Source organism: Betta splendens, chromosome 4, assembly GCF_900634795.4.
Source record: "Betta splendens chromosome 4, fBetSpl5.4, whole genome shotgun sequence".
NCBI classification, from domain to species: domain Eukaryota; kingdom Metazoa; phylum Chordata; class Actinopteri; order Anabantiformes; family Osphronemidae; genus Betta; species Betta splendens.
In genome coordinates, this window is record NC_040884.2 from 19,958,960 (window position 1) to 19,986,892 (window position 27,933).

Consider the following 27,933-nt stretch of genomic DNA (forward strand, 5'->3'; position numbering starts at 1 on the left):
CTGGGTTTGATAATGAAGATGGATAAATTTTTTTTAAAGCTCTTTTTTTTTTCCTTTGTAGTAAAATCTGAATTATTGCTCATTTAAATTCTGTCATGAAACACCCTTTAAAACTACCTTGTTTCTCAATAGAAGCTTCTTCGGTTTCAGCTCTCAAACACTAACACCAAGCATTTTTTAGCCACAGGATATGAGTTCTCTCTGCTGGTACCGAGCCAGGACTTCAGTAGTGAACGTTTTGCTCATGGAGTTTGTGGGTGGGTAGCAGTGAGCTGCACTGCGGAATGAAAGCTTTGTCTGAAATGTGGCTATGACCCAGATGTGGAGCTGCACACTCTGAAAACCTTAAGATTTAAGGTCAGCTTGTGGACCTGATAGGAATCACACCCAGTATAGAAATGATGCTGTGTACATTTCAGTATATCAGTCCTTACTGCTGCCGCACAAGTGGTTAAAGAGTTTAGATGATGCGGAGCACAGTTCCCGCACAAACCTGACACTTGAAATGAGCTGTTTTATTCAAGTTTTCATCTTAAAAGACAGGTTGCATCATTCAACAACAAATGTTAGTCCAACCACAAGTGAAATGCACATTTTGTTATTTAATACATCACTTTGAATACTTAATATGAAAAGTAAACATTGTGTTGCAGTGACGCCAATATTTTGTGGAGCAACAATATTTCAAAGCTTCCTGTCTTTGTTTGTAGATGGTAGATAGGTTGTAATAGAAGTGGCTTTTTCTTTTTTTTTTTTTTTTACAGAATTTAACATTTTCCTGGGTTTGTTAAAACCCGAATAGATAATACAGATATGATTCATTCATAAATGGTAGTTTTCATGCAAAAATGTGTGTTGAGTTTAGGGCTCCTGAAAATAAACAAATTCAAAAGGAACATTTTATTGACATCCCAGTTAATCATCCATTATAAACAGCTGGTAGCCGCTGATCACGGTTAAACTCATTAGATGGATTTTGGTTCATTTTCCATAAGGAAATCTTAGAAGCCTCCGTAAACCCATCTATTAATCCTCTCTTTAAAAGTGCCTGGTTTTAAGGGGCACAGCTGTGTTTCATTAAGGAGCTGACGTTGCTCCTGTCTAGCTATAATAAACAGGTTTTACACACCGAGGCCTGCGTCTCCTATAAAAGTCAGTGTCTTTTGTTCCTGCATTCTTCGGATCCAGCCTCTGCTCGACGCACAATAACCTGTAGTCCTGCTAAATCCTTCCGTCAGACGGCAGCACCCCCCAAGAAAAAACCTGCTCACGAGAGTAATTTGATGACGCTCCCTGGCACTGGCGATTTTTCATTATATCGACTCTCCGGCAGAGACCGCGCCTGCGCTCATGCTTCCTTCCGAGCGAGGCTTCACCAATCCTGGCTCTGGCTCCATCCCCGGCTCGGCGTCCCACAGGCCAGTGCTAATAAGTCGCCTAGCTGCTCAGTAATGGGGAAGTGATAGGGAGACGCTGCCCGTCTGAACGCCGTGAGGAAGTTGAGGAGTGAAGGGAAGCTCCGTCCGCCGGACCGGACCCGCTGCACGGAGACGCATCCTACAGTTGCCGTTGTTGAGTCGCCGAGAAAAGCGCATAGTGATGGAGAGAAAGGTACGGATGCTTTGGCTGCCTGATGAGACACTAGCACATTTGTTTGATTCGAGTGCCACCATTAAAACTACTCTTTGTATATTTCCTCCATCCTCTATGCGCGTTTCCAGCCGGATCGGTGCGCACCGGAGTTTTCCCCTCGTCGAGCTGTAATTTATTGTGCGTCCAAAAAAAAAAAAAAAAAAAACAAGCTGCCAGGATTAATTTCAACCTCGCAATGCGTTCAGGCTCAACCGAGGCGCACATTATAGCGGCACGTTGCTCAGTGTGTAGAATGTCGAGCACGGTGTGGGATGTGGCTGGGAATATTGAAGGGGTCCGTGGGCTACGTCCGCATCATCACACGGCACAGTGTACAGTTGCAGCACCTCACCCTCCACCTCCACCCCTCCCCGTTTTCCAGCCGACGCAGACACCCGCGCTGCTTGTTAACCTTGACTGGTGTGGGAAACAGATACTCGGATGCACGCGGAAGCGGAGCAGCCTCCTGCGCCTTCGCGCATACCTTTAAATCATCCGGTCGCCGCCGCCTCCTTCCCCGCCTCCCCGATCCGGCGGGCGCTCCGTGATGCGATGGGGCCTCGTGCGGGGCTCTTAGCGGCCAACAAGTCCGCGAGCGTGCTTGGGATCTCGCGGGGAAAAGTTTGGGTTCCACCGTGTTAATCCGCTGGCAGCCGGCGGGCGCACGCGGCAGCGGGAGCGGAATCTGGGCCGTGCGGCTGCGGCCAGATCCGCTTCTGCTGAGCCAGAGGAAAATCGCGTTTTTATATTCCGGCTGTATAGTCTGCAATATATTGGCCTCAGCCGGAGCCGAGTGTGCTGTGCTTTATAGGCGCTAACTTAAAAAAGAGTTTGGGATCAGGCTGGTTTTACTGACGTGGGAGTGAGGTGACATCAGCAGTGTCTGTTATGGTGAAATGTCACCAAACAACAGGCATTGTATTAGTAAGACACTTATTTTAACATCCAGGAGTTATTACTGTGTGGTTTGATCAAGCATGTTTTAATAATTAATCATATCTATTAGTTGAGGTGACACCACCATCAGGCTTTGAAAATATTGCACATTTATCTATTTCTGACCTCCTTTGTGCCTGAAACATTTATTATGGTGTTTTCATCCTGTGCCTTTTCTTGTAACACTCCTAATTGCTTCTTTTAAACGTAACCCTGCTTTATTGCATCATGTCACTTATCCCATGACCCCAATTCTACAGAGTGGAGGCAACGCAGGGCTGGAAAACCAAAAAGCTCGGCGGAGCTGGAAACATGCGATTTTATTTTCACCCGGTGCTAATAACTGTGAGCGTGTGGAAAAGCGCTGTCTGCAGCTCTCCGGCCCCGCTTCCATGCAGGGAACTGTTGAGTTCCGGGGAGTTGGTGACTCAGCTACTTGCTGATTTCAGATATTCGCCAGCGAGCACTTCAGTCTGATGCTTCCCATGAAGAAGCAGCGCGGACGGAGGCCTTCCAGCGCAGCGAGCCGACAAAGAGCATTGCATAACCGGTGCTGTTTCTGAGAACCGATGCCTGGATGTTGATTTCCCCATAAATTCCGTGTTTTCATTCATTGTTCCTGTGGCCAGACAGTGTTTACATTATGTTTTCAATGCAGTGGAGCAGCACTAATCTGTTAAAATGAGGCATGCTGGTGCGATGCTGCTTCATCCTAATGTTTGGTTCATTCCTCCCAGTCCCGTCTACTTTTATTATTATACGGGCCGGATCTCAGGCTGCAGCTTCCCAGACCCAGCGGCTGGAAACACCTTCCCCTCAGTATAGGAAAGAAGGGAACAGTCCCATCAGTATGGAAGGTGTTGCACTGGTCCTGGGGTCTGATAAAGTAACAGAGGATCAGCTCCTTTTACAGAGCGCTGAATGCTCAACTAAAGCCCCCCCACCCCCACCCCTTCATGCACATACACCCCAGTCACTGTTCAGTCATGTTTGCAATTTAGCTTGGGCCCATCAAGGTCAATCAATGTTTCACTAAGCGTAGTTTCAGCTGCATAGTTTCCAATAAGTCTGTCAAACTTTATTTTTCACCCGCGTCCACACTTGGCGCGGTCTCATAAATAATACGTCCCCCAATTAAATGTTCCCCGTCTTTGTGTTTGGTGTTATTCGCGTGGGTAAATGGACAATGGAGCACTTCCTTTGGCTCGGAGGAATGCGCTGGCTCAGTGCATGCTGGTTACCTCAGTCAATGAGCGTGGAGGGAAAGTTACGAAATGACCGATTTCTGACGATATTAGAGGCGACACAGTGCGTTTACTGACGGGTCCATCAGCTGAGCTGCTCTCATGAGCAAGCGTTCTCTGTGGACTTTTACATTTAGTCTTTTTTGTTATTTTAAGTCGGGTATATGAGTTTTCTGTTTCATGTGGGCTCCGTGTCCCTCCAGCCGCGATGCTGGCGTTCGATTGGCAGCTTCGCAGCCATAAACACATCTCGCACCGCTCTCTGAAGCTCCCCTTCGTCATTCCCACAGTGAGATTATGGATTTTATGGTTTGAAGTGGAGCACTTTGTAACCTAATTACCCTGCTGCTGTCAGACTCTAACCGCCTTTGCATCCACTCCCGTCTTGCTGCTGAGATCCGCTGCGCATCGTTCCCGTCTGGAGCGGTGGAAGTCGTCTAATGAGGCCGTGCACCTGACTCTGAGGCGAACGGTCCGGCTCGTGATCGTGCTCCGGTTGACGGAGCTGCTGGTTTGACCCATTTTGATGCTAACGCTCGATACTGCGACCATGGGAGGCTGCTGTGTGTTCTCAGACTGCAGATGGATGTGGAGAACCATGTTTAGTTTGGCTCCTAGCAGAAATGAAAGTGAATCTTGTTTAACGTCCAACTACAGGAAACTGGAGTTTATCCAGTGGATTAAATATGTGGGAAGCTTGACCAACGTCTGTCTGAGAACATGGAGGTAACTGCTGCTTGCGGTTGGGCTCCATGTTGTTTTTCGGGGGGGGGGGCAGTTGTTCCGGTGCACATACCAGCCGTGCCCTCGTTCTGGGCAGAGCGGTGCTGAAGGACCAGGCCGTTACTGGGCCTGGACTCAGAATAAAGAGAGCGGAGCTGACGGCCCGATAGAGACTCTGCAGTGGAGGAGTTATTCACAGCATCCTGCAGTTTTATTTTCACAGCATTGGATCAGGTTTAGTCATAGTGAGAGTGTTTTTTTCCCAGCTGACCCTGGTGTCCTCCCGCCGGACTCGCGTCGTGGGTCGAAGCCTTTCTTGTCTCCATGAGGAAAATCCTTTTTTTCCCGGTTTAGGCAACTCTGGAATACTTTCTGCCTCCGTCTGCCAGCTGCTGCTCCAGTTTCGAAGTCGCTGCAGCGATTGGATGTCAGCCTTGGACGCGAGGCAGATTATCCCGTAGCCATGGTTACGCAAACAGGAAATGCCCCGGAGCAGGTAGCGCTCGGGGCCTGTTCCGCTGCGTCGGCACAGAAAACGCGCCTCGTCTTTCCATCTGCCGCCACAAAGCCTCTGTTTGTAGGGAAGGAGCTGGAGCAGAAGCCGCGTGGGTGGAGATGCTTTGTCCCCGAACAGGCCCCGAAATCCAGGGTCGGGACCCAAACTCCTCACCGGCAGCGTGGTGGGTTCGGCGCTGCTGTGGACCGCGCACGCCCACAGCAGCGCCGCCGCTTTGTGCAGCCTCCTTGTTCCTGCACAGGACATTGTAGTAAATCACATTGGATGACAATGCATCAGCAGATGTCCCATTATCCTCGGACTCCTCTGTGGCGCTCCGCGGGTTTCCCTCCGTGGCGTGAGCTTAGCCGCGCAGAACGCGCAGGCGCTCGGTGAAGGTGCAGGTCTGAGGGCTTTCATGCCAAGCCTTTGATGGCGGCCGACGGCCATTGAGGAGCGTTTTCCCAGAGCCCCGGGCCTTTAAGGAGCCCGAGCTTGGGTTTTGTGTGCAGCTCTGAAGAAAGAGAACAGAGAGGCCCAGCGGTGGGAGGGAGCCGGGCCCGGTCGTCATGCCCTCGGCTCAGTCCGCGTTCCCCCTAGCGCGCCCCATCTGTCTGTGACAATAACGTAGACGAGGGCAGGTTTGAGGTTTCTGCTATGTAAACCGTGCCACTGGCAACTGGGAAAGAAATATTCCTACTTTCGTCTCCTTTGTCACGCTAATAAAATGAAATCCGTGCACCACAAGTGCAATTTTATAATACTTTCATAACTCCTTGTAGTTTTTAGGTGAACAATTTCACATAATAATAATAATAATAATAATAATAATAATAATAATAATAATAATAATAATACAAAGTTTGGTTATTTCAGTTTTTCGGTTTTATGTTAAATAATGACCTTTTTACAATCGCGCCACACTAATCTGACCTTTGACCCCAGTGTTATCACACACATTAATGCGGAGTGGGCTGTGTCCAACCTGCATTTTACTCACCTTTCAGTGGGTGTCATCACAGGCATCAGTCATTCAGTTTCTTTTTAGTTTAGTGTGTTTTGACAGGTCAGAGGCCGAAACGTGGAAGACAGAAGGTTTAATATTTGATAAAACATGAGTAGGAGAAAACTCAGGTGTCTCAATCGATTTGTCTTTGTGATTTTGTGTTTTTTGTACTTTTATTGCCTTTAATGGCAGTTAAATTATTCTATTTGCTAGAGAGTTTACATACTGCACAAGTTTGAGCTTCACTTTGAAAAGAAGATGCTTAGCGCATGAAATCAGTGACTGGAAGTTTACTCAGCCATTAATAAGAATTTTACTGGGCTGCTCGTGCCTTGGCTCGTCTTCCCGTGTGTCCTGCCAGGCCTGGACGCGGATCCCTCCTGCTGGCTGTTTGCTCCCTCTGTTGGTCAGCGGTGATACTGCTGCTGCTCCTTTCCCCTCTCACCCCCCTCCACATCCCTGTCTTACACACTGGGACATTACCATTTGGTGAGACTGACTGGCTTTGGTGAGGGAGACGGTGGGGGTCCAGCAGGGGGGACTCCGGCGCTCGAGGCTCCGCGCTGCAGCTCCGGCGCTGCCGGATCCCTTTGTTATCTTTGAACGCCCACGTGCCGTTGCTGGAGGAACCAGGGGATTGGCACAGTCTCCGGATCTCTGTGGATAAACTCGACGGGTTGAGATTCTGACCTTGTGGGAAACTGAGACGCACGCGCCGTGCGTCCGTACGTTGAGGTGTTGCCAGGCGTTATGTAACACGAGGCTGCGTAACGCCGGCGTGGACTGATGTCGTCGCAGCCTTTGACAGTTTGTGACTGCAGTGAGCTCAGGCGGGTTGAGGGCACAGTATTTGCGCGTGAATGTTCGCGAAAACGGCGGAAACGTCCCCGATTACGCACAGCTGCAGTACCCGCCTCTAACCAGCAGGTGTCACTGCCGAGCCAGTGTTTAACCATCAATAAGTTAATTCCAGTAATTAGGTGCATGAAGGAAGTCAGATTTTAGTTTTTTAATTTCTGCTTTTTTGTGATGCTGATTTGTCTGGTGGTGTGTTGGCGTCATGTGTAACATGTGTTACGGCTCTGGCTCTTTTTGACGCTTCTGAGTCGCTGTGAATCCTCCACAAGGTCATAACCTTTGGCTTAGAAGTAACAGGACACACCACTAAGCAGATGTCGATGCGACCGCCACGGGCGTTCGATCACAGGCTCCTTTTCTTCCCGTCGCCTCGTCAGAACACGCATCTTCATTTCAGGACAGATTTGTGCTTCCTTGCCTTAAAACGCTCATTTAAACTGCTGTTGGAGTTTTACGGCCGCGCCGACAGTTTCACTCTGTTTTCACACCAGCACAACAGCACAGGAAGCAATAACACTTAGAATTTGCCGTCGTGTGTCACAAGCCAAACCCCCACGTCACCTCCTTTTGTCATTCAGATAACCTCATGAATATTTCACCTCCTTCATAACGCCTGGAAGGGGGGGGGGGGCTGCAGGAGAAGGAGACGTGGAGGAGTCATAATCTCGGTTTCAGTCAGATTAAACCCCTGTGTGAGGCAATAACGACCCCTGAAAAGCAGAACATAGTGAAAACAGCGCGCGTGAGACTGGGCTGCGGCTCCGTTCATCCCTCACGCCTCATCCTTCTGTCCTTGACGCGCTGGAGTCGCTTGATTGGCTCGTCTGCGCACTGTAGAGAGCGGAACCCTGCGAGAAATGACCACGGCGCCCGATCACGCGTGTCAAGTGACACGGTCACCTTGCCGCGCGCGTCTACACTGTGGCCGCAGCCGACGAGTGGGTGAGAGGTAAAACTGAGGGACGGAGAGGAAACGCACTCAGCCTATAAATGCTCTGTGACAGAGGCCAGAGCGAGAAGCACAGGAAGCCGAGGTGCTGTTGACTTGGCCTCCTGCGTTGGTGAAGTGGCTTTGAAGCGCGTCAAGTCGCAGGCAGACGTGGAAATAAAACCCCTCCGAGTTGAGCCAATTCAGAAATCGCCTTCCTGCTCTTCATCATCATCATCATCATCATCGACGCGTCACAGCTCCGCGGTATACAGGCGTTCGCGTCTGTTAATGATATGCGGCGCGGCCCCTTTAAGACGCCGGCGTCCCTTTTTTTTTTTTGAGAATGAGCCCAGACTCGGAGCACTGTGTGTGCTGACCGTGGCCTCTGGGCTCGTCACCGAGTGGGGGTGGGGGGGTGGGGGGCAGCGCAGAAAATGGCTAACTGATCCTAACCTCCACAGCCCCCGTGCGCGCACCGCATGCCCTTATCTACCGAAGGAATGCAACAGCTGTTGAGGGGGGGAGTGGCAGGGTGGGCTGGCCGAAACCCCCCTGACAGACCCCCGCACGGCTTCCACCCCCCTCCACCTCCGAGCGACGTGCTGGGCTCCTGAAAGGCAGCTCAACTAAAAAGTGAGCCAGACACAGTGAGAGACTCGGCAGCGCTGCTGCACGCTGAATATTGAGGGAGAGGGAGGGAAGAGAGCGAGCGAGCGAGCGAGCGAGAGAGAGAGAAGGAGAGTCAGGGACAGGCAGTGCTGAAAAGGAGAGCACAAAGAGAAGGAAAGTGGAGCAGGGGAGGGGAACAGGAGGCTGGGTGAAGGGAGAGGGAAAGACAAAAGAAGGAGAGGGGAGACGAAGCAGGGTGAACGGAGGGGACTGAGCAAATGGCTACGGAGGAGACGGCGGGGGGAGCCAGGAAAGCCACCAAGAGCAAACTGTTTGAGTTCCTGGTCCATGGAGTGGTGAGTGGCGCTGTCCGTCATTCCCGTGAAGGGAGCGGGGCTCTGGCATGCGTGCGCGTGCGCGTGTGCGCGTGTGTGTGTCGGCGCAGCGGCGGTGGTGGCGGTCTGTGTGTGAGCGATAGCCGGGTAGAGCTGGCCATGTGAAGGTTATTTCCAGCCCCCCGGATCCCAGGCTGAGAGGAGAAGTGGAGCAGCGTGGATGGATGGAGGCGAGCGGAGCGGGACGAGGATGGGGAGCGGAGGGCTCCCGACGCCGCACACATGTAGGAAGGAGAACTGTAGAAATGAGAGCGGAGCGGCGGCAGCAGCGCGAGGCAGCCAGCTCCTCCTTTGGCTGATAGGGGCGCACACTGAGCATGCTTCTCTGGGAGTCACAGACAGACGAGGGGAGGGGGGGGGGGGGCGAGTCCACCCACAACAACACAGCCGTCCAGGCGGCGTGCCGTGGGCCCGTGGAAGGGTCTGAACCCGTGAGGTCACGGCACGAGCGCACGTAGCGTGGTGGGAAAACCCGTCGCAGATCCACGCGACGCGAGCGCGAGGCGTCGGGACCGGCGTCGACGTGAGGCGGCCGCAGCCGCGAGCCGCGCGCCGCCGCAGCCCCACGCGCCCCTGTCGAAAGTTTCGGCAGACGTGACTTTGACATTGACTCGAGCGCGTGAACGCAGCGGCTCGCCTCAACCTTCACAACGAAAGCGCGTCGGCTGATGAGCGGAATTTCAACCTCCTGCTTTAATTATTTTTAATAGAATCAGCAAAGGCGGCGCAGCTTTAAGTGTTTGGGGCTTTTGTTGAGGATCAACAGCGGAGAGGTGACAGGAAACGCGGCTCAGAGACGCACATGATCTGCACCTCAAAGACACAATAACACAAATGCTTATATTCACACAGAACAGGTTCTTGTTTCACAGACATGTTTTTTTTGAAGACGTTTATTTTTTTAAAGGAACCTGGCAGCACTGCAGACACCAGCCTCTAAAACTTTTAACTGACGCCACCCAGTCAAATCACCGCCACATCATTAGCATCGCAGCTCGGGTTCCTTGTGATTTCTTGAACCTTGACGTAACAGCGGACGGTGAAGCAGCGTGGATTGATTTCTAGTGTCACCGTGCAGCTGTGGTCGAAGTTACCGTTGAGTTCACCTTTGCACGCATCCTCAAACGTGGCGTCACCGCTAAGCCTCAGTGTGTTCATTTCTGGTGATAATTGAAGAATTTACTTAAAATAAATGCTTTGAATTTTGTCGTCTTTCCCCCTAATTAATTTAGAGACCTCACGCTGAACACTAACAACTTTGATCCTTCAATAAATACTAATATTACCAAATTGTGATGTTTGTCATAAGGTTCACTCTTGTTTCTCGCGCTTTTCTACATAGAGAAGGTCAAAAAAGCCTTTGTGGCGCCTTTATTCTTAGTCGTTGGTGTCTTAAAGCCACAGACGTCGCCGGACGCCACTCGCTTTAATCAGCGCCGGCTCTGGCCGTCGTGACACCAGGTAGATTTATACACTGGAACACGATGAGGTATTGTCCCGTGACAGGAGCGGTCATTAGACGGGCTTCGGTGCCGAGGCCCGGACTTTAGGAAACAATGGAGCGGGTGATTGATGAGCCAGATGAGAGTGTCCTCTCAACAGACCAATTAACCTTGATGAGGCTGTGGCTGCTCCAAGCCAAATATTTCCCTCTGCTTATTTGTCTCATGCCTGCCTCTCCCAGCGACCCCCCCCCCCCCCCCTCGCGTCGCCTCCCCCTCGCATTTTTACGATGGAAAAGTCTTGTTACAAGAGTTGCGGCTCGGAACGGGGGGAATGTTTACACAATGGGACGCGGGCACGGGTCCGGCCCAGTTTGGGAGCCTGCGGTGTGGGGATGACGTCTCCGTTCCCCCTCGTGGGCGGTCCGAAGCGGAGCCGGGCTTTTTGGACGTACGGAGCCGCACGTGCACACGCATAGAAAAAAAAACATATACAGATGCAGGAGTGGCACATTGTTGCAGCGAGTGAAGGTCGCGGTGTTCCTGCCTCCCAGCTGCTGCTAGGACCGATGGGCGGGCTGAAGGCCTGGATCGGATCCTCTTCCTCGCCTCTTATCTGCCTCACCTCCCTCCCGGGACTCGGGCTGCGTGCGGAGGTCAGCGATCAGAAAGCCTCCCGGCGTCTGCGTGGGAAAGTCCCGATGAGCCCGAACGCCACGCGCGACGCTTCAGCTTTTGGATCACGTCCTTATGACGCGTCCTTAGCTGGAGAAACGCCGTCCTCCCTATCGGTGGGAGATGTCTGAATCTTCTGCAGAGACATTCATGTGGAAGACATAAAAGACACTTTCCTTGTGGCGCTGGCAGCATTGTAAAGTAATTTATTTAAAAATTCACGAGCCACTTTCTTTCCAAAACACAATGTCCCGGTTCCTCTGGATAATCCACAGACCTTGCCATGATCGGTTTTCATTAAAATTACTTCCTAATGAATAAAGGAGCCCACGGTGCCTGGTCACAGTGAAGCCTGTGCAGTATTTAGCGTGGAGCTCCTATTGTGCCGCCAAATGTATTTCTATTAGGTTTCCAGTGTTCTGAGCATCCATTGAAATTCCATTCACCTCAGTTGGAGTACGGTGAATGTGGCTGCAGGCTGCAACATCTGCACGTTGAATGCAACCTGCTTGGTCAAAAGGATACATGCAGGTATTCATAAAGTCTGTGCTTTTGATCATGGTCAGAATTTACTGAAAACGTTTTCTAAAGACAGTGAAAGAGGGGGATTCATGTCTTATTAAAGTAGGTGCTGGTTCATTATGCTGTAATTGGCTCAGCTCTAATTCTGTGGAACCCAAATAAATAAACTGATAAACGATTTCATTCGTTGTCTCTGAACCGCCCTGTTGACTTCACAGGGTTGTGGGACCAGTAAATATTCTAGCAATATTAAGTTCTCCGACACCAGAGACGATCGGACTATTTTGGCTTTTGCTTGATCCCCAAAGTGAGCAGGATCCTGTTAAAAGGATCCCCGTCCTCAGCCTTCGAGGGACCTTCCGCGTAACGAGCCACCGATTCCCATGTTTAGCGCCGTGTGGGTTAAGTTTGGCCTCCTCAAATCCCTGCGGCCGTCCCGGAGATGCCAACACACTTCTCAGATATCCGTCCACATGGCAGATTCGGTTGCTGGCTGGCTGGCAGGGCTCGGGGGCAGAGCGTTGGAGTCGGTTCAGCGGGTCAGATTACAGCGCCGCGTCTGCGTGCGTGCGTGGATTCAGGGGAAATTCATCTCCGGCTCCGTCCAGCTGCGGCTTTCTCTATCTGTCCAATGGGAAGGGCTGCGACTCTCCGGGCGGCTGCTCATCGTCTGGTCCGAGGCCCGTTTGGGTGCCGTTATCGTCCAGGCAGATAAAGACGGGGGGGGGGGTCTCCTCGTCAAGCGCCCCCCATGCTGATAAACCCCCAGTCAGAGTGACAGCCGCGCCTGCTCGGCTTCTTATCGCGGCATCTCTCAAAGGGCACGCGATACCTCACGACCTGCCTCTCTGTTAATAAATCTGCCGCTTACATGTGAACGGGTCGACGTCCGGGTTGCGCAGGGCTGCTTTTCCGCTTTGCAGTTTCTGCGGCCGCCTGTAATCAGATGCTGTCTCCCCAGCACGGTGTCAAGACTATGCAGATGTTCTTGTATTTAAGCAGCCGCGTGGTTTTTAAGGGGGTTGCGTCCCGTTTGGGCAGAATCCCCCTTTAAGTCGGGATTCGCTTGTGTCACACATCGCGGGGCGGGAGGCAGCTGTTGGCGCCGGAGTGACGGCCACAGGTGGGAGCCGGCCAGTTGTTCCCAGACGTGAACTGGGAGTGTGGGGCTGCGGCCCCCGACACTGTTTGCATTGTTTGGCGCGTGTGTGCGTGGTACACCTGTCTTTTTGAGGCGTGCGTGGAGAAGCTGTTTAAACCGTGGCCGTGATTCTACTCAGGCCACAAAAAAGCCCGTGTGAAGGTTGCGGCTTAGCTGCATTGATACGCTCTGAATGGGTCCAGATAAGGCTCGAGATTTGACCGGGGAGTCCATTATGTCACGTGAGCGAGCGAGCGAGTGAGTGAATGGAAAATGTGGATTTGCAGTATCACATCTAGGGCCCAAATCACTGTCGCGGTCTAATGTCACTGTCTAACAAACATTTCTTATTTCCAAACTCCACGAAAACCTCGGCACACGCGCATTTCAGCGTTTGCTGCCCTACATGGAAGCGTTTCAAAACGGCAGTCGTGTAAATTGACGTCACGAGATTGTGCAAAGCATTTGTTTAGCAGCCCACCTGCTAAGAGGTCACCAAAGGCTGGAGCAGATAAGAAGGCAGCAAAACAATATGTGGAGCCCTTTGCATGTTTAGGTATATTATATACAGCTTATCCAGACGAAGCAGACATATTAATATGAGAAGCACTTTGTCAGCTGATGAGTGTTTTTAACAAAAAATCTCCAGCTTGAATCCACCAGTAAGAAATGGGAAAATAATTCATCTAATATTTCCTTTGTTGTATTTTTAGAAGCAGTCATTTGTGGTTATAATTAATCAGACGCAGACTAGAGATGACTTCCTGCACCCACGTCACCTTCCCTTCCTCCCGATCTCCCTCCAGCGTCCCGGCATGCCGTCCGGAGCCAGGATGCCCCACCAGGGCGCTCCCATGGGCCCCCCCGGCCCACCCTACGGCGGCAGCCCCGCGGTGCGGCCCGGCCTGCCCTCCCCGGTGATGGAGCCCAGTCGGAAGAGGCCCGCTCCCTCCCAGCAGGTCCAGCAGCAGCAGCAGCAGCAGCAGCAGCAACAGCAGCAGCAGCAGGCCGTCCAGAACCGGGCCAGAAAGTGAGTCTGGCTTCCTTAAGATGAACCCTGCATGGCTCGAACCCAGTGGCTCCTGGTCTGTCTGGTGCTGTGTGGTTTGTGGGACCTCTCAGACTGCGGTCGCTACGGTCTGATTTCTCTCACATGGAAAAGACTTTAAATCATGTGCAAACACTATAATACATACCACTACTAATTAATTATGTAGGTTACTCACTGTGAAGCTAATATCCACAATAAAACAGCATCAGAACTGTATAACCTGCCACATATTAGTGTTTAAAGAAACTAAAAATGATCCTTCCTCTTATTGGACGATGGTAAATGAGCACATGAGCTGAAGCTGTTTCCATGAAACCGGGTGTCATGAAGTGAAACCACCGACGTTCGCTTCTCATTTTCACTCTTTGCGCCTGCGCTTCCTTCCCATCGCTTTACGTAGCGTGTTTGCCCACACACACACACACGCACACACACACACACACACGCACACGCGTGCGGGTGTCTGCGAGGAGATGAGTGTGGAGATCGATATGCACACACTCTGTTTCATTCTCTCCCCATCTGCAGCACAATTGATCCACTTACAATTAAGCAGACTTGTCGAAGAGGTCAGGGGAAATGTTTTCAGGCCTCGTCTTGCTGGGTGGGCTCTAATCGATGGTCCAGGGTGACCCGTCCAGGTGTCTCAGCCTCCAGCTCGCTGTGGAACTCCTAAGTCGCCCGTTCCCTCAGGAGAGCGCAGTTTTCTACAGTTCGGATTTTCACATCAGGGTTTTTCTGCAAGTCTTCAGTCTCGTATTTAATTTCCCTTTAGAGCCTCATTCTTTCTGCGACATCAAGGCTTTTATATTAAACTCTGAACCTTGGTTGTAGCTGTTATTTTGGGCCCTTTCCTTGAAGTCAAACCTTTTCTCGCTGCTCACCACACGTGCGTTCTGAACCAAGGACGCAGGTTTTTTAAGACGGAGCAGGTTGATGCAGTCGTGAAGCTGCTTCTCGGGCTGAGCTGCTGAACCGAGCTGAATTTCCTAATCCCGTGCAGGTTTGTGGGAGTCGAAACGCTCGGAACGGTTTGCAAAGTGTGCATGTTTCACCTGCACCTGAGCACCCACAGTGCATTACTGCATCCTGAGGTGAACTCCTATAACCTGTCCCCTAAGTTCAGTGTGTTCATTATCTGTGTAGTGTCTGTCCGTGTGTGTGAAGCATGCTTATTTTGGCTCATGGAGGGCCTTTGTTGAATGAGTGTGTCCCTCAGATGAGCCGGCTGCCTCCCAGGTCCACCCCTGCTCGACACACTTACCAGCCCACCCCAGTGCCTACCCTTGTCTGACTTCTAGCGTTCGTGCCCACTAACAGACCCTTGAACGTCCAGCACACAGTAGAGTCACACAAATAGCCACGCACTGAGTGTGTCCCACCACAACTCTAATCAGACAACCTTCAAATCCTCACCAATTCATAGGAAGCCCGTGGGATTCCCCGGAGCCAGCGAGATGCCAGCGAGGCAGATGGACATGAGAGAGCCCCAATCAGATCCCACGCTCGGATCAAAGTAGGAGTTCATTCTGCTGCATGTCCGTTTTCTTACGTTTGATGAACTGTGGCCTTTGTAGCCTCCCACCTGAGCCCAGCTCTCCCTGAATGCCTTTTGGCCAAGCATTGACACAAACCTGGAGGTTGACTCCTATAGTGTAGCGGTGCATGCTTTGGACTGGAGCATGGCATGATGGAAGCAGTTACAGCATAAACGAAGCGCAACCAACTCGAAACCGTGTGGATTATTGTAGAATGGTGGATTGCTGTGATGCGGGTTTGTGTTTTCCTTTGCAATGCACCCCCAGATCTTTCGAATCTCCTTGCAGCAGCTTGTTTCACTATCTGGCATGCTGATGTAACATACTGCTTCACAGGCCAGTGCTGTGCTCTGTGATAGCAAAGTTCTCTGCACTCCAAAAAAAATCAGTTTCAACAAGCAAAAAACTGGATGGATGGATGGATGGATGGATGGATGGATGGATGGATGGATGGATCGATGGATCGATGGATCGATGCACAATGAGGGATGGATGGATTGATGGATGGAGGGAGCTATGGATAGAGGGGGGTTGGGATGGATGGATGGATGGATGGATGGATGGATGGATGGATGGATGGATGGATGGATGGATGGATGGATGGATGGATGGATGGATGGATGGATGGATGGATGGATAAAGGAAGGGACGGAGGAAGGGAGGGAGGGTTAGGTTGAGATGGAGGGATGAGGGGTTTGATGATGGGATGGATGCACGATCAGTGATGGATGGATGAAGGGAGGGAGGGAGGGTGAGAGGGAGGGGTGGATGTGCAGCCGTTTCTAGAGGACAATTTACTGCTAAGAAACAAAATTGAGATTCTGAATTCAACCTCACTTCAGTTTGAATTTGATATCTGCTGACATGTTTCACTTAAAATTCAGCAGGAAAAATGGAGGAGACAGAGTCATCCTTGAAACGCTCTGTGAGGCAGATAAAAGGGACGTGGCTCCGGTTTTTCATTTGGAAAAACAAAGTAAAGAAAGAAATTTGCTCATTTCCTCCCTCTTTTTGAAAGTTAAGAAAAATTATGGCAAGACACTGATCATTAAAACGCTTCTGAAGATTCAAGGATGTGTGGCATCGTAACGCGCTACATCGTTCCTATGAACACGTGGGTGTCTGTAATCAATTGTGAATTAGTTAACTGTGTTTATACCTCCCACACTTTGCTTCTTCAGATGAAGTGATATTTGTGGCATCTTCCTTATGTTTGTGGAATCTAAAGCTAAAATGAGAACATAGTTTTGTCTCAGCGCTCAAAATATATAATTCTTCACTTAATCACTTTAACATGAAACCTCAGCAGAAGAAAAGTGAGAGTGGACGAAGATCCAGATTAGTCAGGTGAAGTTTATACAGAGGTATGATGCCAGATTTGAGTCCTTGGAGACGATGCTGAGCGAGATGCACAAACCTCAGCCTCACCGGAGCTGAGTAGAATGGAAGAATTACAACATTACTGTAATAAGCAGATAGGAATATTTTACAATACAGATGCTTGACATGTGAAATACATGAATGCAACGACAGAGGATCAGAAAACCCTGAGATATAAATTCTTCTGCTTGTTTACACTTATCTGAGCTTCGCAGGAGGTTTCTACACCCACAAGCTCATTTATCTCCGATGAGGAATTAAACCATCCTCAAACGTGATTATTTTATTTGCTCTCTTTGCAGATTGTGTCCTTTTCTAAAGGACTTGCATGAATTCACGTGGCTCCACAGATCGCAGGCGTCCGCGCGCGTCTGCGGAATGGAAGGAAAAGTGAATGGACGCGACAGATGTAGCGTAGTTTCCGACAAAGGCACCGGCTTGGCACCGAGCGCGTCATTGTTCTGACTCGCTCCTCGGTCTGAGGGGTAAACAAACGGTCCCGCGCCGCAGGAAGTGGCTGCGACTCGTGAATGAGAAGATCTGCTCGCACATGCGTTTTTCTGAAAGCGCCCCAACACGCATCCCCATCCCAGTCCTGCTGCAGCGTGTGCACATGTGTGAGCGTGCACGTGTGTGAGCGTGCGCGTGTGTGTGCGTGTGCGCACGGCATACGTCAGGCAGGGGACGCGTGATGTGACACTTCTTTGGCTGTTAGAGGCTCTCACTCTCCAGGTAGACCGCTGCATTATGAGGAACACAGCAAAGCGCGGGCACACACACACACACACACACACACACACACACACACACACACACACACACACACACACACACACACACACACACACACACACACACACACACACACACACACACAGCTGGGATGCTGGGGTGCTGGATATGGCCCAGCATTTTAGCAGATGGCCTGGGTGCTACGCTATCAGTCACCATAGTAACATGCTCTCTTTTTCCTCTTTCTCTCTGTCTTTCTCTCCCTCTCTCCAGTGCTAAGAGAAGGAAAATGGCAGACAAGATTCTTCCGCAAAGGGTGAGGCTGCATTTTTCTTTACCTTTGCTGCTCTGTTTTTATGTGTGTTTGTGTGTGGGTTTTTTTTTAATCTTTTGTCTACAGAGCAGAAAAACCTGGTGGCTTTTTGATGTCAGCGCTGAGGGCCAGAGAATTGTTAGCTGTGTCCAAATGAGAGGGGAGAGGATGAGGGGAACGGTCTGGAGGTTTGGGGGCTTGTCTGGATGCCGGCTCGTTGCTTGAAATTCAAATAGTAGGGAATAGGGGGAAGTCGAACCAACAGAGGCGGCTGAATTATCACGTTGCTACAGGTGAGTTTGTGTAGGATTTTCACCCCAGGTTGAGTTCTCGGCCCCGTGTCGCGCCATCACCTCATCTCCAGGGCTTTCGCCGGGGAGGTCTGGACACTGTGAGCGTCGGGGCTGAGGTCTTATCCCCTCACCAGAGACGGGGAGAGAGCGGACGGCTCGGCCCGGGCGCCGCTCTGCAATTATGAGTCAGGGACAGGGAATGTCCACGCGTCTGCTCGGCATCTCGGCGAGCGGCAGATAGGCAAGGTATGAGCGGGAACAATGAAAGCAGCCATTTAGAAAGGCGTGGGAGAGGGAGGGGGGGAGGAGAGGGGTGTGTGTACGCAGCAGTCCTTGACGCTCGGAGGACTTTCATCGCCGCTATGGTAATGTCTGAGTCCTGGCTGGCTGCACGCTGCACCTCGCCTTCATCCCCCAGCGTTCCCAGGATGATGCGGACTCCAGCGGTGAGGGCGCACTGGGCGGCAGCAAGGGCAGATTCCCACCCAGCGCATTCCTATGAGTAAAAGGGCAGCGCTTGGATTCAAAACCAGTCAGTCTAATGGGCTGATGAGGCATCAAGCGTTCTGCAGCAGATTATCAAAAGCGTCTTGGGTCAAAATGGCCCAAACGCTCCAAAGTACACAATGTGTAAGGAGACATTTAGGGGAAATGTGTGTGGATGGCATGAGATCGTAAATGTAAACGTGTGGCTTCATAAAGCGGTGGCTTATATTATCAGGCAGTGTCATTATCATCATCAATCAAAATGACTTTCAGTGTTAAATGACATTGTGTTGGCAGCTTTGCAGGTGGAACTAAGATGCTCTGCATTAATGTTATCTACATCTGCTTCATATTGGAAACTTTTAACAGATTACGAAGTTTTTTGTTATTAACCATAACTCGTTATTAAAGACGTTACTAGGATTGTATGGAGAAGTGTGGAATAGTCAGGTAGAGGTAAAGATGTAAGGGCCTGTTCTTCAAACCACACAACGGACCCTACGAGCAGCAAGGTCAGGATAAACGCTGATCCACTTAAGACTTAATAAAATCTGCTCTTTAAGTCCTGTGAGTCTGAAGCTTTTCCACCTGATGTAAAACAGGAAGAGGAAACAGGACAGAGGACTTTCCCCGTGTTCCTCAGGCCAAAAGGCACGATGTCCCACGTCGTGACATGTGCAATGTCTCTCATTTACCACCTGAAACACACACAAACGCAAACTCATATTATTATAAACTTAATGTAATCCTCTCCACTTTAAGAAGAATATACATTTAATCCCGTCTTTAAAGGACGGAGGATTTTGTCCAGTTAAGTTAATCTTCTTGCCAACAGTGAAGCATGAGCTCTGTCGTTACCTGGACAAAGTGGGAAAGCGTGCAGAGAAATGTATGTAATAATGATGCAGGTCTGACTGAATGATGCTTTGCCCTCGGAGCAGATCCGCGAGCTGGTCCCGGAGTCCCAGGCCTACATGGACCTGCTGGCGTTCGAGCGCAAACTGGACCAGACCATCATGCGTAAACGTGTGGATATCCAGGAGGCGCTGAAGAGGCCGATGAAGGTGAGGGAGACGACCCGCGAGGTCCCGGACCGGGTCAGAACTCTTCTCCTGTCCGTCAAAGGGATGCTTTGCTTTAAACCGGGATCTGTGATGTGCCCTTGTGTCAGCAGCAAAAGCGTAAACTGAGGCTTTACATATCAAACACCTTCAACCCGGCCAGGCCCGACGCCGACGACTCGGACGGCAGCATTGCATCGTGGGAGCTACGCGTGGAGGGGAAGTTGCTGGATGACGTGAGTTCTCCTGCTCGGTGACGACTGTTTTTAGTAGTGCTGCTCGCAGACGCGTTTGCTGAGTGAAGTTCTGCCCCCGGGTTGCGGCGTTGCATCATCATCCTCGCTGGGCGAATTCAGCGCGCGTCTCCTCATTTAATATGAAAGTGTGCCTCGCTTTGATCCTGGAGCTGCTCTGGCTCGCTCCCGGCCCACAGCCACGCTCGGTAATGATTTCCTCAAATGGCGTCGGCCGGCCGGGGATTGGCCGCGAGGAATTTAAAGCGAATGCCTGATGCTGTGAAGGCGCTCGGGCTGTAGATGCGGCCTGGAAAGCAGAGCAGAGCGCACGCTCGTCTCTGGGGCTCCGAGACAAGGCCGTCGTTTGACAGCGGTAGGAAGCATTTAGGTTTCATAAACCACAAATATTTCTGGTTGAGCTCGGAGGAAGTGGGGCCTGAGAATGTGTAGCGTCTGACTTCATTTCTGATCTCACTCGGCCTCTTGTGGCTTTCTAGTGACTAATGCTGCCAAAGGCGCAGACGCAGACCGGCGTTTGCATTTGTGTTCGGACTTTTATGAGTTTGATGTGTGTGCATCTGATTTCAGACATTAACTGCTTCTGTCTGTCTGTCTGTCTGTCTGTCTGTCTGTCTGTCTGTCTGTCTGTCTGTCTGTCTGTCTGTCTGTCTGTCTGTCTGTCTGTCTGTCTGTCTGTCTGTCTGTCTGTGCAGCCAGGGAAGCAGAAGAAGAAGTTCTCCTCGTTTTTTAAGAGCCTGGTGATCGAGCTGGACAAAGACCTGTACGGACCTGACAACCACCTGGTTGAGGTCAGTTGAAGCTCAGAGGAAGATGTCCGTTATCATTCAGAACCTTCACAAATGTTCCAGTACCTAAATACTAATAATATTCTATTTGAATTCATGCCTAGTTTCATACAGATTATCATTGTATAGCTTCAGAACCCACTAGATGAACTAGTCAAAGAAGGTTAAAGGAGCGGATCATTCTATTTCCTCCAGGTGTGAAAGTGGTGTCAGTCTTCTTTCCTCAAGTCTTAAATTGCCATCGCTTTAGCTTCACTGTTAGTTGTGTTTTTTTTCACCCTTTTGACAACATTCACATCTGAAGAATTTGCCTCTTTCATTTTAAATCACATCCACCGTTAATGAAGAGGTTTGTGCGCTCGCGACGTGGTCAGGGTCAGCGGCGACCTCTTCATCGTTCAGAGGAGGCATTTTAAAAGTCTTATTTTGGTAAAACCTCGATGTGCAGCCACTCAAATGAACCTGCTCCTTTTTACCGCGTGTCCTCATCGGCTGAAAAATGAAGCGGAGGCGGCGAGGGGACTGCCCTCCGTCGCATGAATTCACTTATTTTCTATAAGGACAGAGACATATTCAGTAATGCAAGGATGCAGGTGTAAGGAAGCTGGATATTAAAACCACCATTAGCCGCCCTTCACTTTGTATCTTCACTAAATGCATCAACTTAAAAAAAATCACTGTAGGAGTTTGAGAGTGAAATTCGTGACTTCTCAAGGTTCCTCCTTTTAAAGAGGCATTTTCAAAAGGCACTCAGGTGTTTTTCTGTGAATTATTTTCCATGAAAGAATTTTTGTTTCTGCCTTGAGGTGCAATCAGGACTTGATCCGTTCAGTCGCCGGTTGAAGAACCGACTTACTCTGTATTACACGCCAGGCTGCAGCCATGCACCACAGCGAAGACAGGGATTAAAGTGCTTTCTGTTCAGTCGCTAAGCAGTTTGGTGTAAAGCGATATGTAAACGAGACGTGCACCTGGATATGGAGAAGGCGCCGGTGCACTGTACTCAGAACTATAACACAGGAAGTACTGACCGATGCGTTGTTTGGATCTGATAAGAATGTTGGTCCTAGACCCGACCAGGATTTATTCCCACGTTAAGCATAGACATCCAACAGAAATAATATGAAATCCTGAAAGTGAACAATTGCTGTAAAGGACTGTGTTTTAATCATGCTGTAATAATGTTTGACTTTCTAGTGCTCCTAGTTAGACTTTATGCTGATAGTGTAAACAGAAGCAAAGACTGAAACACACTTCTAGTGGTAGTTGTATTTGCTGGGCTAATATTTAGCTTCTCTGCTGATTGTCTGGAGTTAACCTTTCAATGCACAAGCGCTGATGACTGTTAACACACAGCGAGTGCAACGGTCTGGAGTTTTCTTTAAGCCGCTATAAATAGTTATTATTTGCACCTGAAGTATTTCTAAATAATAATAAGCATGAATGGATGCTTGCACAAGTTATTACAGTACGGCAGGAAAAAACCTCTGTGAACCTGCGAGAAACATCAACTCCACCAACTTCCTCCTGCAGCCACGTCCAGTGGTTTATGGGATGTTTGGCTTAAAACCACAAATATGAACCTCATCAGGGTGCAAGAGGAAAAAGTCAGGAAATCACAAAGTCTGTAGGACCCATCCCTGAGCATGTATGAGCCCTATAAGTGCAGACGCCGTGGTGGTGCTTGATAGTTGCTTGGTCGTGAAGCTGGAGCTTGACTGACACTCTGCTGACGCCGCTCTGCTGCCGGGGCTAAAAGCGTCGCCCGCCTCATCAGGACTCTGCGGGTGCGATTGGACGTGATTGAAATGTGAGCAATGAGCCCGGCGGCCGTCGCCGCTCCGGCTCCGGTGCTGCTGACGTACGCAGAAGCGCGGCCCGACGCTGAATCCTGTCTTTGCTCCCCCCAGTGGCACCGCACGCCCACCACCCAGGAGACGGACGGCTTCCAGGTGAAGCGGCCGGGGGACGTGAGCGTGCGCTGCACTCTGCTGCTGATGCTGGACTACCAGGTACGCGCATGGTCCACAAATAGACCCCGCGTGTTACAACAGCGCGACCAATCCACGGCGTGAAATCGGCGGCTGTAGTGACAACCTGCAGGCCCCGCGCCGCCCAAACAGAGGCTCTGCATTCAAGGCTCCGTTTCAAATCTGACACCGCCAAGCCGCGGGGCCGCGATAAGGATGTCAGATGTGAGGGAGCTGATGTAAAAGCCCCCGAGTGGGCGGCGGTGGAAGCAGCGCCGTAATGTGATTATGTGGTCTCCGCAGCCTCCCCAGTTTAAGCTGGACCCTCGCCTGGCCCGCCTGCTCGGCATTCACACTCAGACCCGCTCCTGCATCATCCAGGCCCTGTGGCAGTACGTCAAGACCAACAAGCTGCAGGACTCCCATGACAAAGAGTACATCAACTGTGACAAGTACTTCCAGCAGGTACGGGACCGAGTCACGCGGCACAGGCTTAAATATGAGCAATGAGTTGTGTTGGTTTTTCATAGGACTTTAGTAGCTGCAGGAAAACGACTAATTCAAACAACCTGAATAAAAGAAATGGCGAATTTAAAAAAGGAAAAAACATGTGTAGATGCTTCTTTCTTTTAATTATGCATTTACGGCTACTGTTCTTGCAGATTTTCGACTGCCCTCGACTGAAGTTCTCTGAGATCCCCCAGCGTCTCACCAACCTCCTCCTGCCCCCTGACCCCATCGTCATCAACCACGTGATCAGGTAGATTCTCGGCTCCTCAGCTCATTTTCGGGATGCTGCTTGATTGATGATTGACGGCCTTCAGCCTCACGTCAGAGCCCACGCTCTGCACGTTTGCGTAACCGGCGACAGACCCGTTCTTTTGATTGGTGTTTGTTTGATCTCAAGTTGCACACAACAACTTAAGACAGAGCTGACCTTGGATCTGTGCAAGTGCTTCTTATTAAAAGCGCATTTAATTCAAAGGGCTCTAAATGTTTCACACAACGAGCGTTAAGTGTTCTCATCTAATGTAAACACAGCAAGACTGAGCCACAGATGGAGCCACTCAGTCTATAAACAGCCTGGGTAACAATTAATTAATACAGTCAGAAGGTGTTTTATGTTTTTGTGATTGTGCAAAGCAAACTTTTATTTAGGTCTGTGATTATTCAGCAAGCAAGAATAGAAGGAAGCGTCTAATTAGAGGCGTAAAGGTGCGACGCTTGCATGGATCAGGGGCCCTTAGCTCCGCTCTGCATCTCGCTTTCAACCGCGTCTCTAACGATTTCCCTGAACCACGTCTCACTTGTCATTTCTGTAGTCGTGCACTTCAGTATTCACCATGTCACGTTTTCATTCCTGCTGTAAGCGTGGACCCCAACGACCAGAAGAAGACGGCCTGCTACGACATCGACGTGGAGGTGGAGGACCCCCTGAAGAGCCAGATGAGCAGCTTCCTCCTCTCCACCGCCAACCAGCAGGAAATCGCCTCACTCGACAACAAGGTGAGGTCACAAACATGCGCGCCTCCAATTGATTGTATCTTACTTTGATGCCGTGTTTAACACTGAGGTGACAACCGAGCTGCCTCTGTTTTTTCCTGCAAGCGCAGGTTTCTGTGACTGAGTGTGACTTCCAGTAAAACGCATCTAATTTAGTTTCGTACACACATTGTTTGTAGTTGTTGGCACTTATAACACATTTGCATCTGTTATTGTTCTTTCAGATTCATGAGACCATCGAGTCCATCAACCAGTTGAAGATTCAGAGGGACTTCATGCTCAGTTTCTCCAGAGATCCCAAGGGGTACATCCAGGACTGGCTCAAATCCCAGAGCCGAGACCTTAAGGTTTGATACTATTTATATTAGGATGAGCTCACTCCTCGAATAACCTAAAGCCCCATTAAATTTATTTATACATGATGCAACCACTAAGATTATTTATTCCTCTAGCAACATAACACCTATAACGTATAGGTCTAAGCCCATCTTGCATCGTGAACTGACTTTACCTTCCAAAATAAAAGAAAAGCCAGATGGTTCATGGACAGGTTGTCACATTTAGCACAAAGCTAGTGATGGGCTCTCATTAATGATTCTGTGTTCTCATGGGGTGCAGTTAATGACTGATGTGGTGGGGAACCCTGAAGAGGAGAGGAGGGCATCGTTCTACCACGAACCCTGGTCCCAGGAGGCCGTTAGCCGCTATTTCTACTGCAAGGTGAGGGAACTGCACCTCTGAGCTTTTAAGGCTCCGGCACATCTGCGTCCAGATGTTCACGTAGCATTCCTGCTTCTCACCACAGATCCAGCAGAGGAGACAGGAGCTGGAACAGGCCTTAGCTGTCCGAAACACCTAAACCGAGGCCCTTCTGAAGCTCTGCAGGGTCCTGTGTGTGTGTGTGTGTGTGTGTGTGTGTGTGTGTGTGTGTGTGTGTGTGTGTGTGTGTGTGTGTGTGTGTGTGTGTGTGTGTGAGGCCATAGCTGCAGTCGAATGAAACAGTATACCTCTGTTAAAAAAAGGTTGATGTGAGATTAAAAGCTCCGAATCACATCACATCAGCGTCTTTTCATGCGACTGCAGCGATGTGCTCACGCAAAAGCCCGGTTCAATGCACACGCGTGCGTCCGCCGTACGTCACGGACGAGCGTCGTCGCTAACTGCATGTATTCAGCTGCGAGGCTGACTCCCAGAGGTCAACCTCTCGGACCACAAACATCCTCACGCTCAGCATCACTACTTTATAAATATGTGACTAGCAACCACCCCCATCAATTTGTGTCTAGACAAACCAGCCAGCTGCTCACCACTGTTTTCGGACTCTCATCTCAAAGCGTTTGTGATCACGTCCGACAGGAAACGAGCCGGCGTCACAGTCATCGGAGGCGTTTTTTGTGTCTGTGTTCTTTTTTAACAACTCTTTCAAATTGTTTTGAGTGATGCTTTTATTTGTTCTCATTAGGAGATGGGCTTTTTTTTAAAGACTTGATTAATTACACCAGCAGAGTTGAGATTACAGTGTGACACTTTGGGTGGTTGCAGGGAATCAACGCTATGTATAAACCAGAGGTGTGGATTTCATTCATTTTTAGGTTTGAACCGTGTCTCGTTCTAGTCGTACTCACCTGTAACGTATCCGTTCGTTTCCTACATCAGTGTTAGGTAAGTTCATTAACAGCTCCATACGTAGTATTAGCAAGTTTAGTGACATCATGGAGGAGAACAACAAGTATTCACACCTTAATAATACGTTTTTGTACCTTAATCATAGTAGAATAAGTGTTGGACACATTTACATCATCAGTCATTCACTGCCTCTTCCTTGTGTAGTATTTTGCCTGTTAATGTTATGAAGGTGTTACCAAAGGTTGCAACAAAAAGAAGAGAACATGATCACTGAAATAGAAATAGACAAAATTCCAAAACTGGGTTTGAAGGAAATGGCTAAAATAACCTTTTCAGGTACCGTAGGTCAAGCTTAACTAATGCAGCTGTTTTAGTTCAGTCACAGAATTCCCTTAGTGGCCAATCAGACTCTTACACACACCCTGAGCTGTTACTGCAATAAACACGTAGCCCAGGTTTGCAGAGCTTTGTCTGTTTCTACTTGTTTTATGTTGCATTTGATTTTCTAGAGAAGTGAATGTAAATATGTTTTTCCCCTGAAGAGGGCCAACTGTACAGTATACGACTGACTATCTGCGTGTGTGTGTGTGTGAGTGTGTGTGTGTGTCTTTTGGGGGATAAGGGGTGGGTGATCTGCATGTGCAGGATGGGAGCTCCATGAGTTTTGAATTAGTAGGGCAGGAATGTTAGTGTTCCTCTGTGTACTATCTTGGGTCGGGGTGGTTTATTTTAGGTCCATCCCATATCTGTCATGGGAGCCACAAGCTGCAACAAAGAACGACTTCCCTCACTTTAAACCTCGGTAGCTGTAACACATGATATAATGTGCACCATTCTCATTTTAAACTTTTTTAACGACACGTGACCTGTATGTATATGTTGTGATGTCGGACGAAGGATTTTTCTCTCAGCAGTCAGTTCCTAGCTGGAGCCTTTGCACTGTGCTGTAACTCATGGGCGAGACCCTCTTATTATCCCAGCATATACAAAACGCCATTGGATGGTTTCACCATGGCCTATGCATGCTTCACAGACATGAGTACATCTGATGGGACGGTGTGTGTAAATACAAGATGGCACGGCGGCGTGTGAGACGGGAACAACTCTCACGTTTGCTGGAACGCCTTCTGGAGACTTATTTTTGCCAAAAATGATACGCCCTACCAGCAACTAACTGTAGGTGTGAGTTTTCCAATTGTGTTTTTGTTACTAGGACTAAGTTATGATATTAATTGCACTCGTTAGAGGAGAAAAGTAGTCATTGGTAGTGTTCTAGAGTCCTGTGTCTGACTTGGGGTGATGTTTCTTATGGCCGGGGCCTTCACACGTGGTCACTGAATCGCTCTCCCCCTCTTGTGGAGGAAACGCGAGGCTGCAGCTCCTGGCTGAGCGGCTGGATCTGACAAAATGCTAACGGACTACTGTGTCTAGCCCGCGGCCTGCGTGTGCTGCCGAAGAGGGGGAACTGTTTACGCCGTTGTCAGAGGTTCGACGACTGAAGGATTGCGGTCGACGGACTGCTGTGTTTCTGTGAAGAGCAACACTTGTTTGGTGATAACATTCTGCAAAAAGAGAAAAAAAGGGAAAACAGCTGTGACGTTGCGAGACAGCCTGGATGTAAATAAAGAAGCGCTTGCCAAAGTTTGTAAATGCTACGACACCTACAGTGTTGGTGTTTTTCTTCATTTGCCTGCACACAAATGTTTTATGATGAAAAACATTCATATAAGAAATGCATAGTGTGAATAGATGTTCTGTACGTTAGTGCCGTAAAGATGAAAAGGCTAATAATCATTGAAAAGGTCCTAATGGTTCCTTCATTACACTACACTTTCCATTTTACATTTTCCAAGGAAGCTCTCGTCAGATTCCCAAGGTTTTCTTTTTCATGGCACGAGGTTCCCTGTGTGGTTTTAAAGGGTAGAATTCCATTAACAAGACAGTTAATGATAACTAATGTCAGACGTTGTTATAGTAGATGTTTTCAAAAGCTGACAGTCTGACAACTTTACTGAAGCCACTCTTCCTATTTCTACTAGAAGCTTTTTGCTGCTGGTTTCAGGGCAGAGTTTTCCTTTCTGCACTCGCACACACCGCTGGGTTCGGTTTCCTGCAGGAGCCAGGTGTTGGTGGAAGGTGGCGCACAGGCCTTTTATTGTTCCCCGGCTGCTCCAAAAAAGAAGCGGGCGGTGGTCTTTCCACACCGAGCTGCAGAGTGCAGCCGGGGCCCCCGCCTCAGAAAGAGCCTCTGTGACTCCGCTGCTCCACTGTTCTCCTGGGCACACAACCTTCCCGTGGAGGGGTTTCCAGAGTGGGGGAGGTTCAGGG

At 49.7% G+C, this 27,933-nt stretch overlaps 1 protein-coding gene across 5 annotated transcripts; it reads left to right on the top strand.

The window, feature by feature from the left end:
• Positions 1-28: 28 nt before the first annotated feature.
• Positions 29-27,265, top strand: smarcd3b (SWI/SNF related, matrix associated, actin dependent regulator of chromatin, subfamily d, member 3b). 5 transcript variants are annotated; one of them, XM_029146602.3, is made up of 14 exons: positions 29-1,611; positions 13,417-13,640; positions 15,088-15,177; positions 17,585-17,627; positions 19,345-19,467; positions 19,575-19,700; positions 20,414-20,509; positions 22,417-22,518; positions 22,780-22,941; positions 23,139-23,236; positions 23,847-23,982; positions 24,204-24,326; positions 24,598-24,699; positions 24,785-27,265. In XM_029146602.3, the coding sequence occupies exons 1-14, from the start codon at positions 1,600-1,602 to the stop codon at positions 24,836-24,838; spliced, it is 1,491 nt and encodes a 496-aa protein (XP_029002435.1). In that variant the 5' UTR covers positions 29-1,599; the 3' UTR covers positions 24,839-27,265. The 5 variants fall into 5 exon arrangements, with proteins under 5 accessions (XP_029002435.1, XP_029002433.1, XP_029002434.1 ...); XM_029146600.3 differs by lacking the exon at positions 29-1,611 and adding an exon at positions 8,315-8,791; XM_029146601.3 differs by lacking the exon at positions 29-1,611 and adding an exon at positions 8,315-8,791 and having other exon boundaries at positions 19,578-19,700.
• The last annotated feature ends 668 nt before the right edge of the window (positions 27,266-27,933 follow it).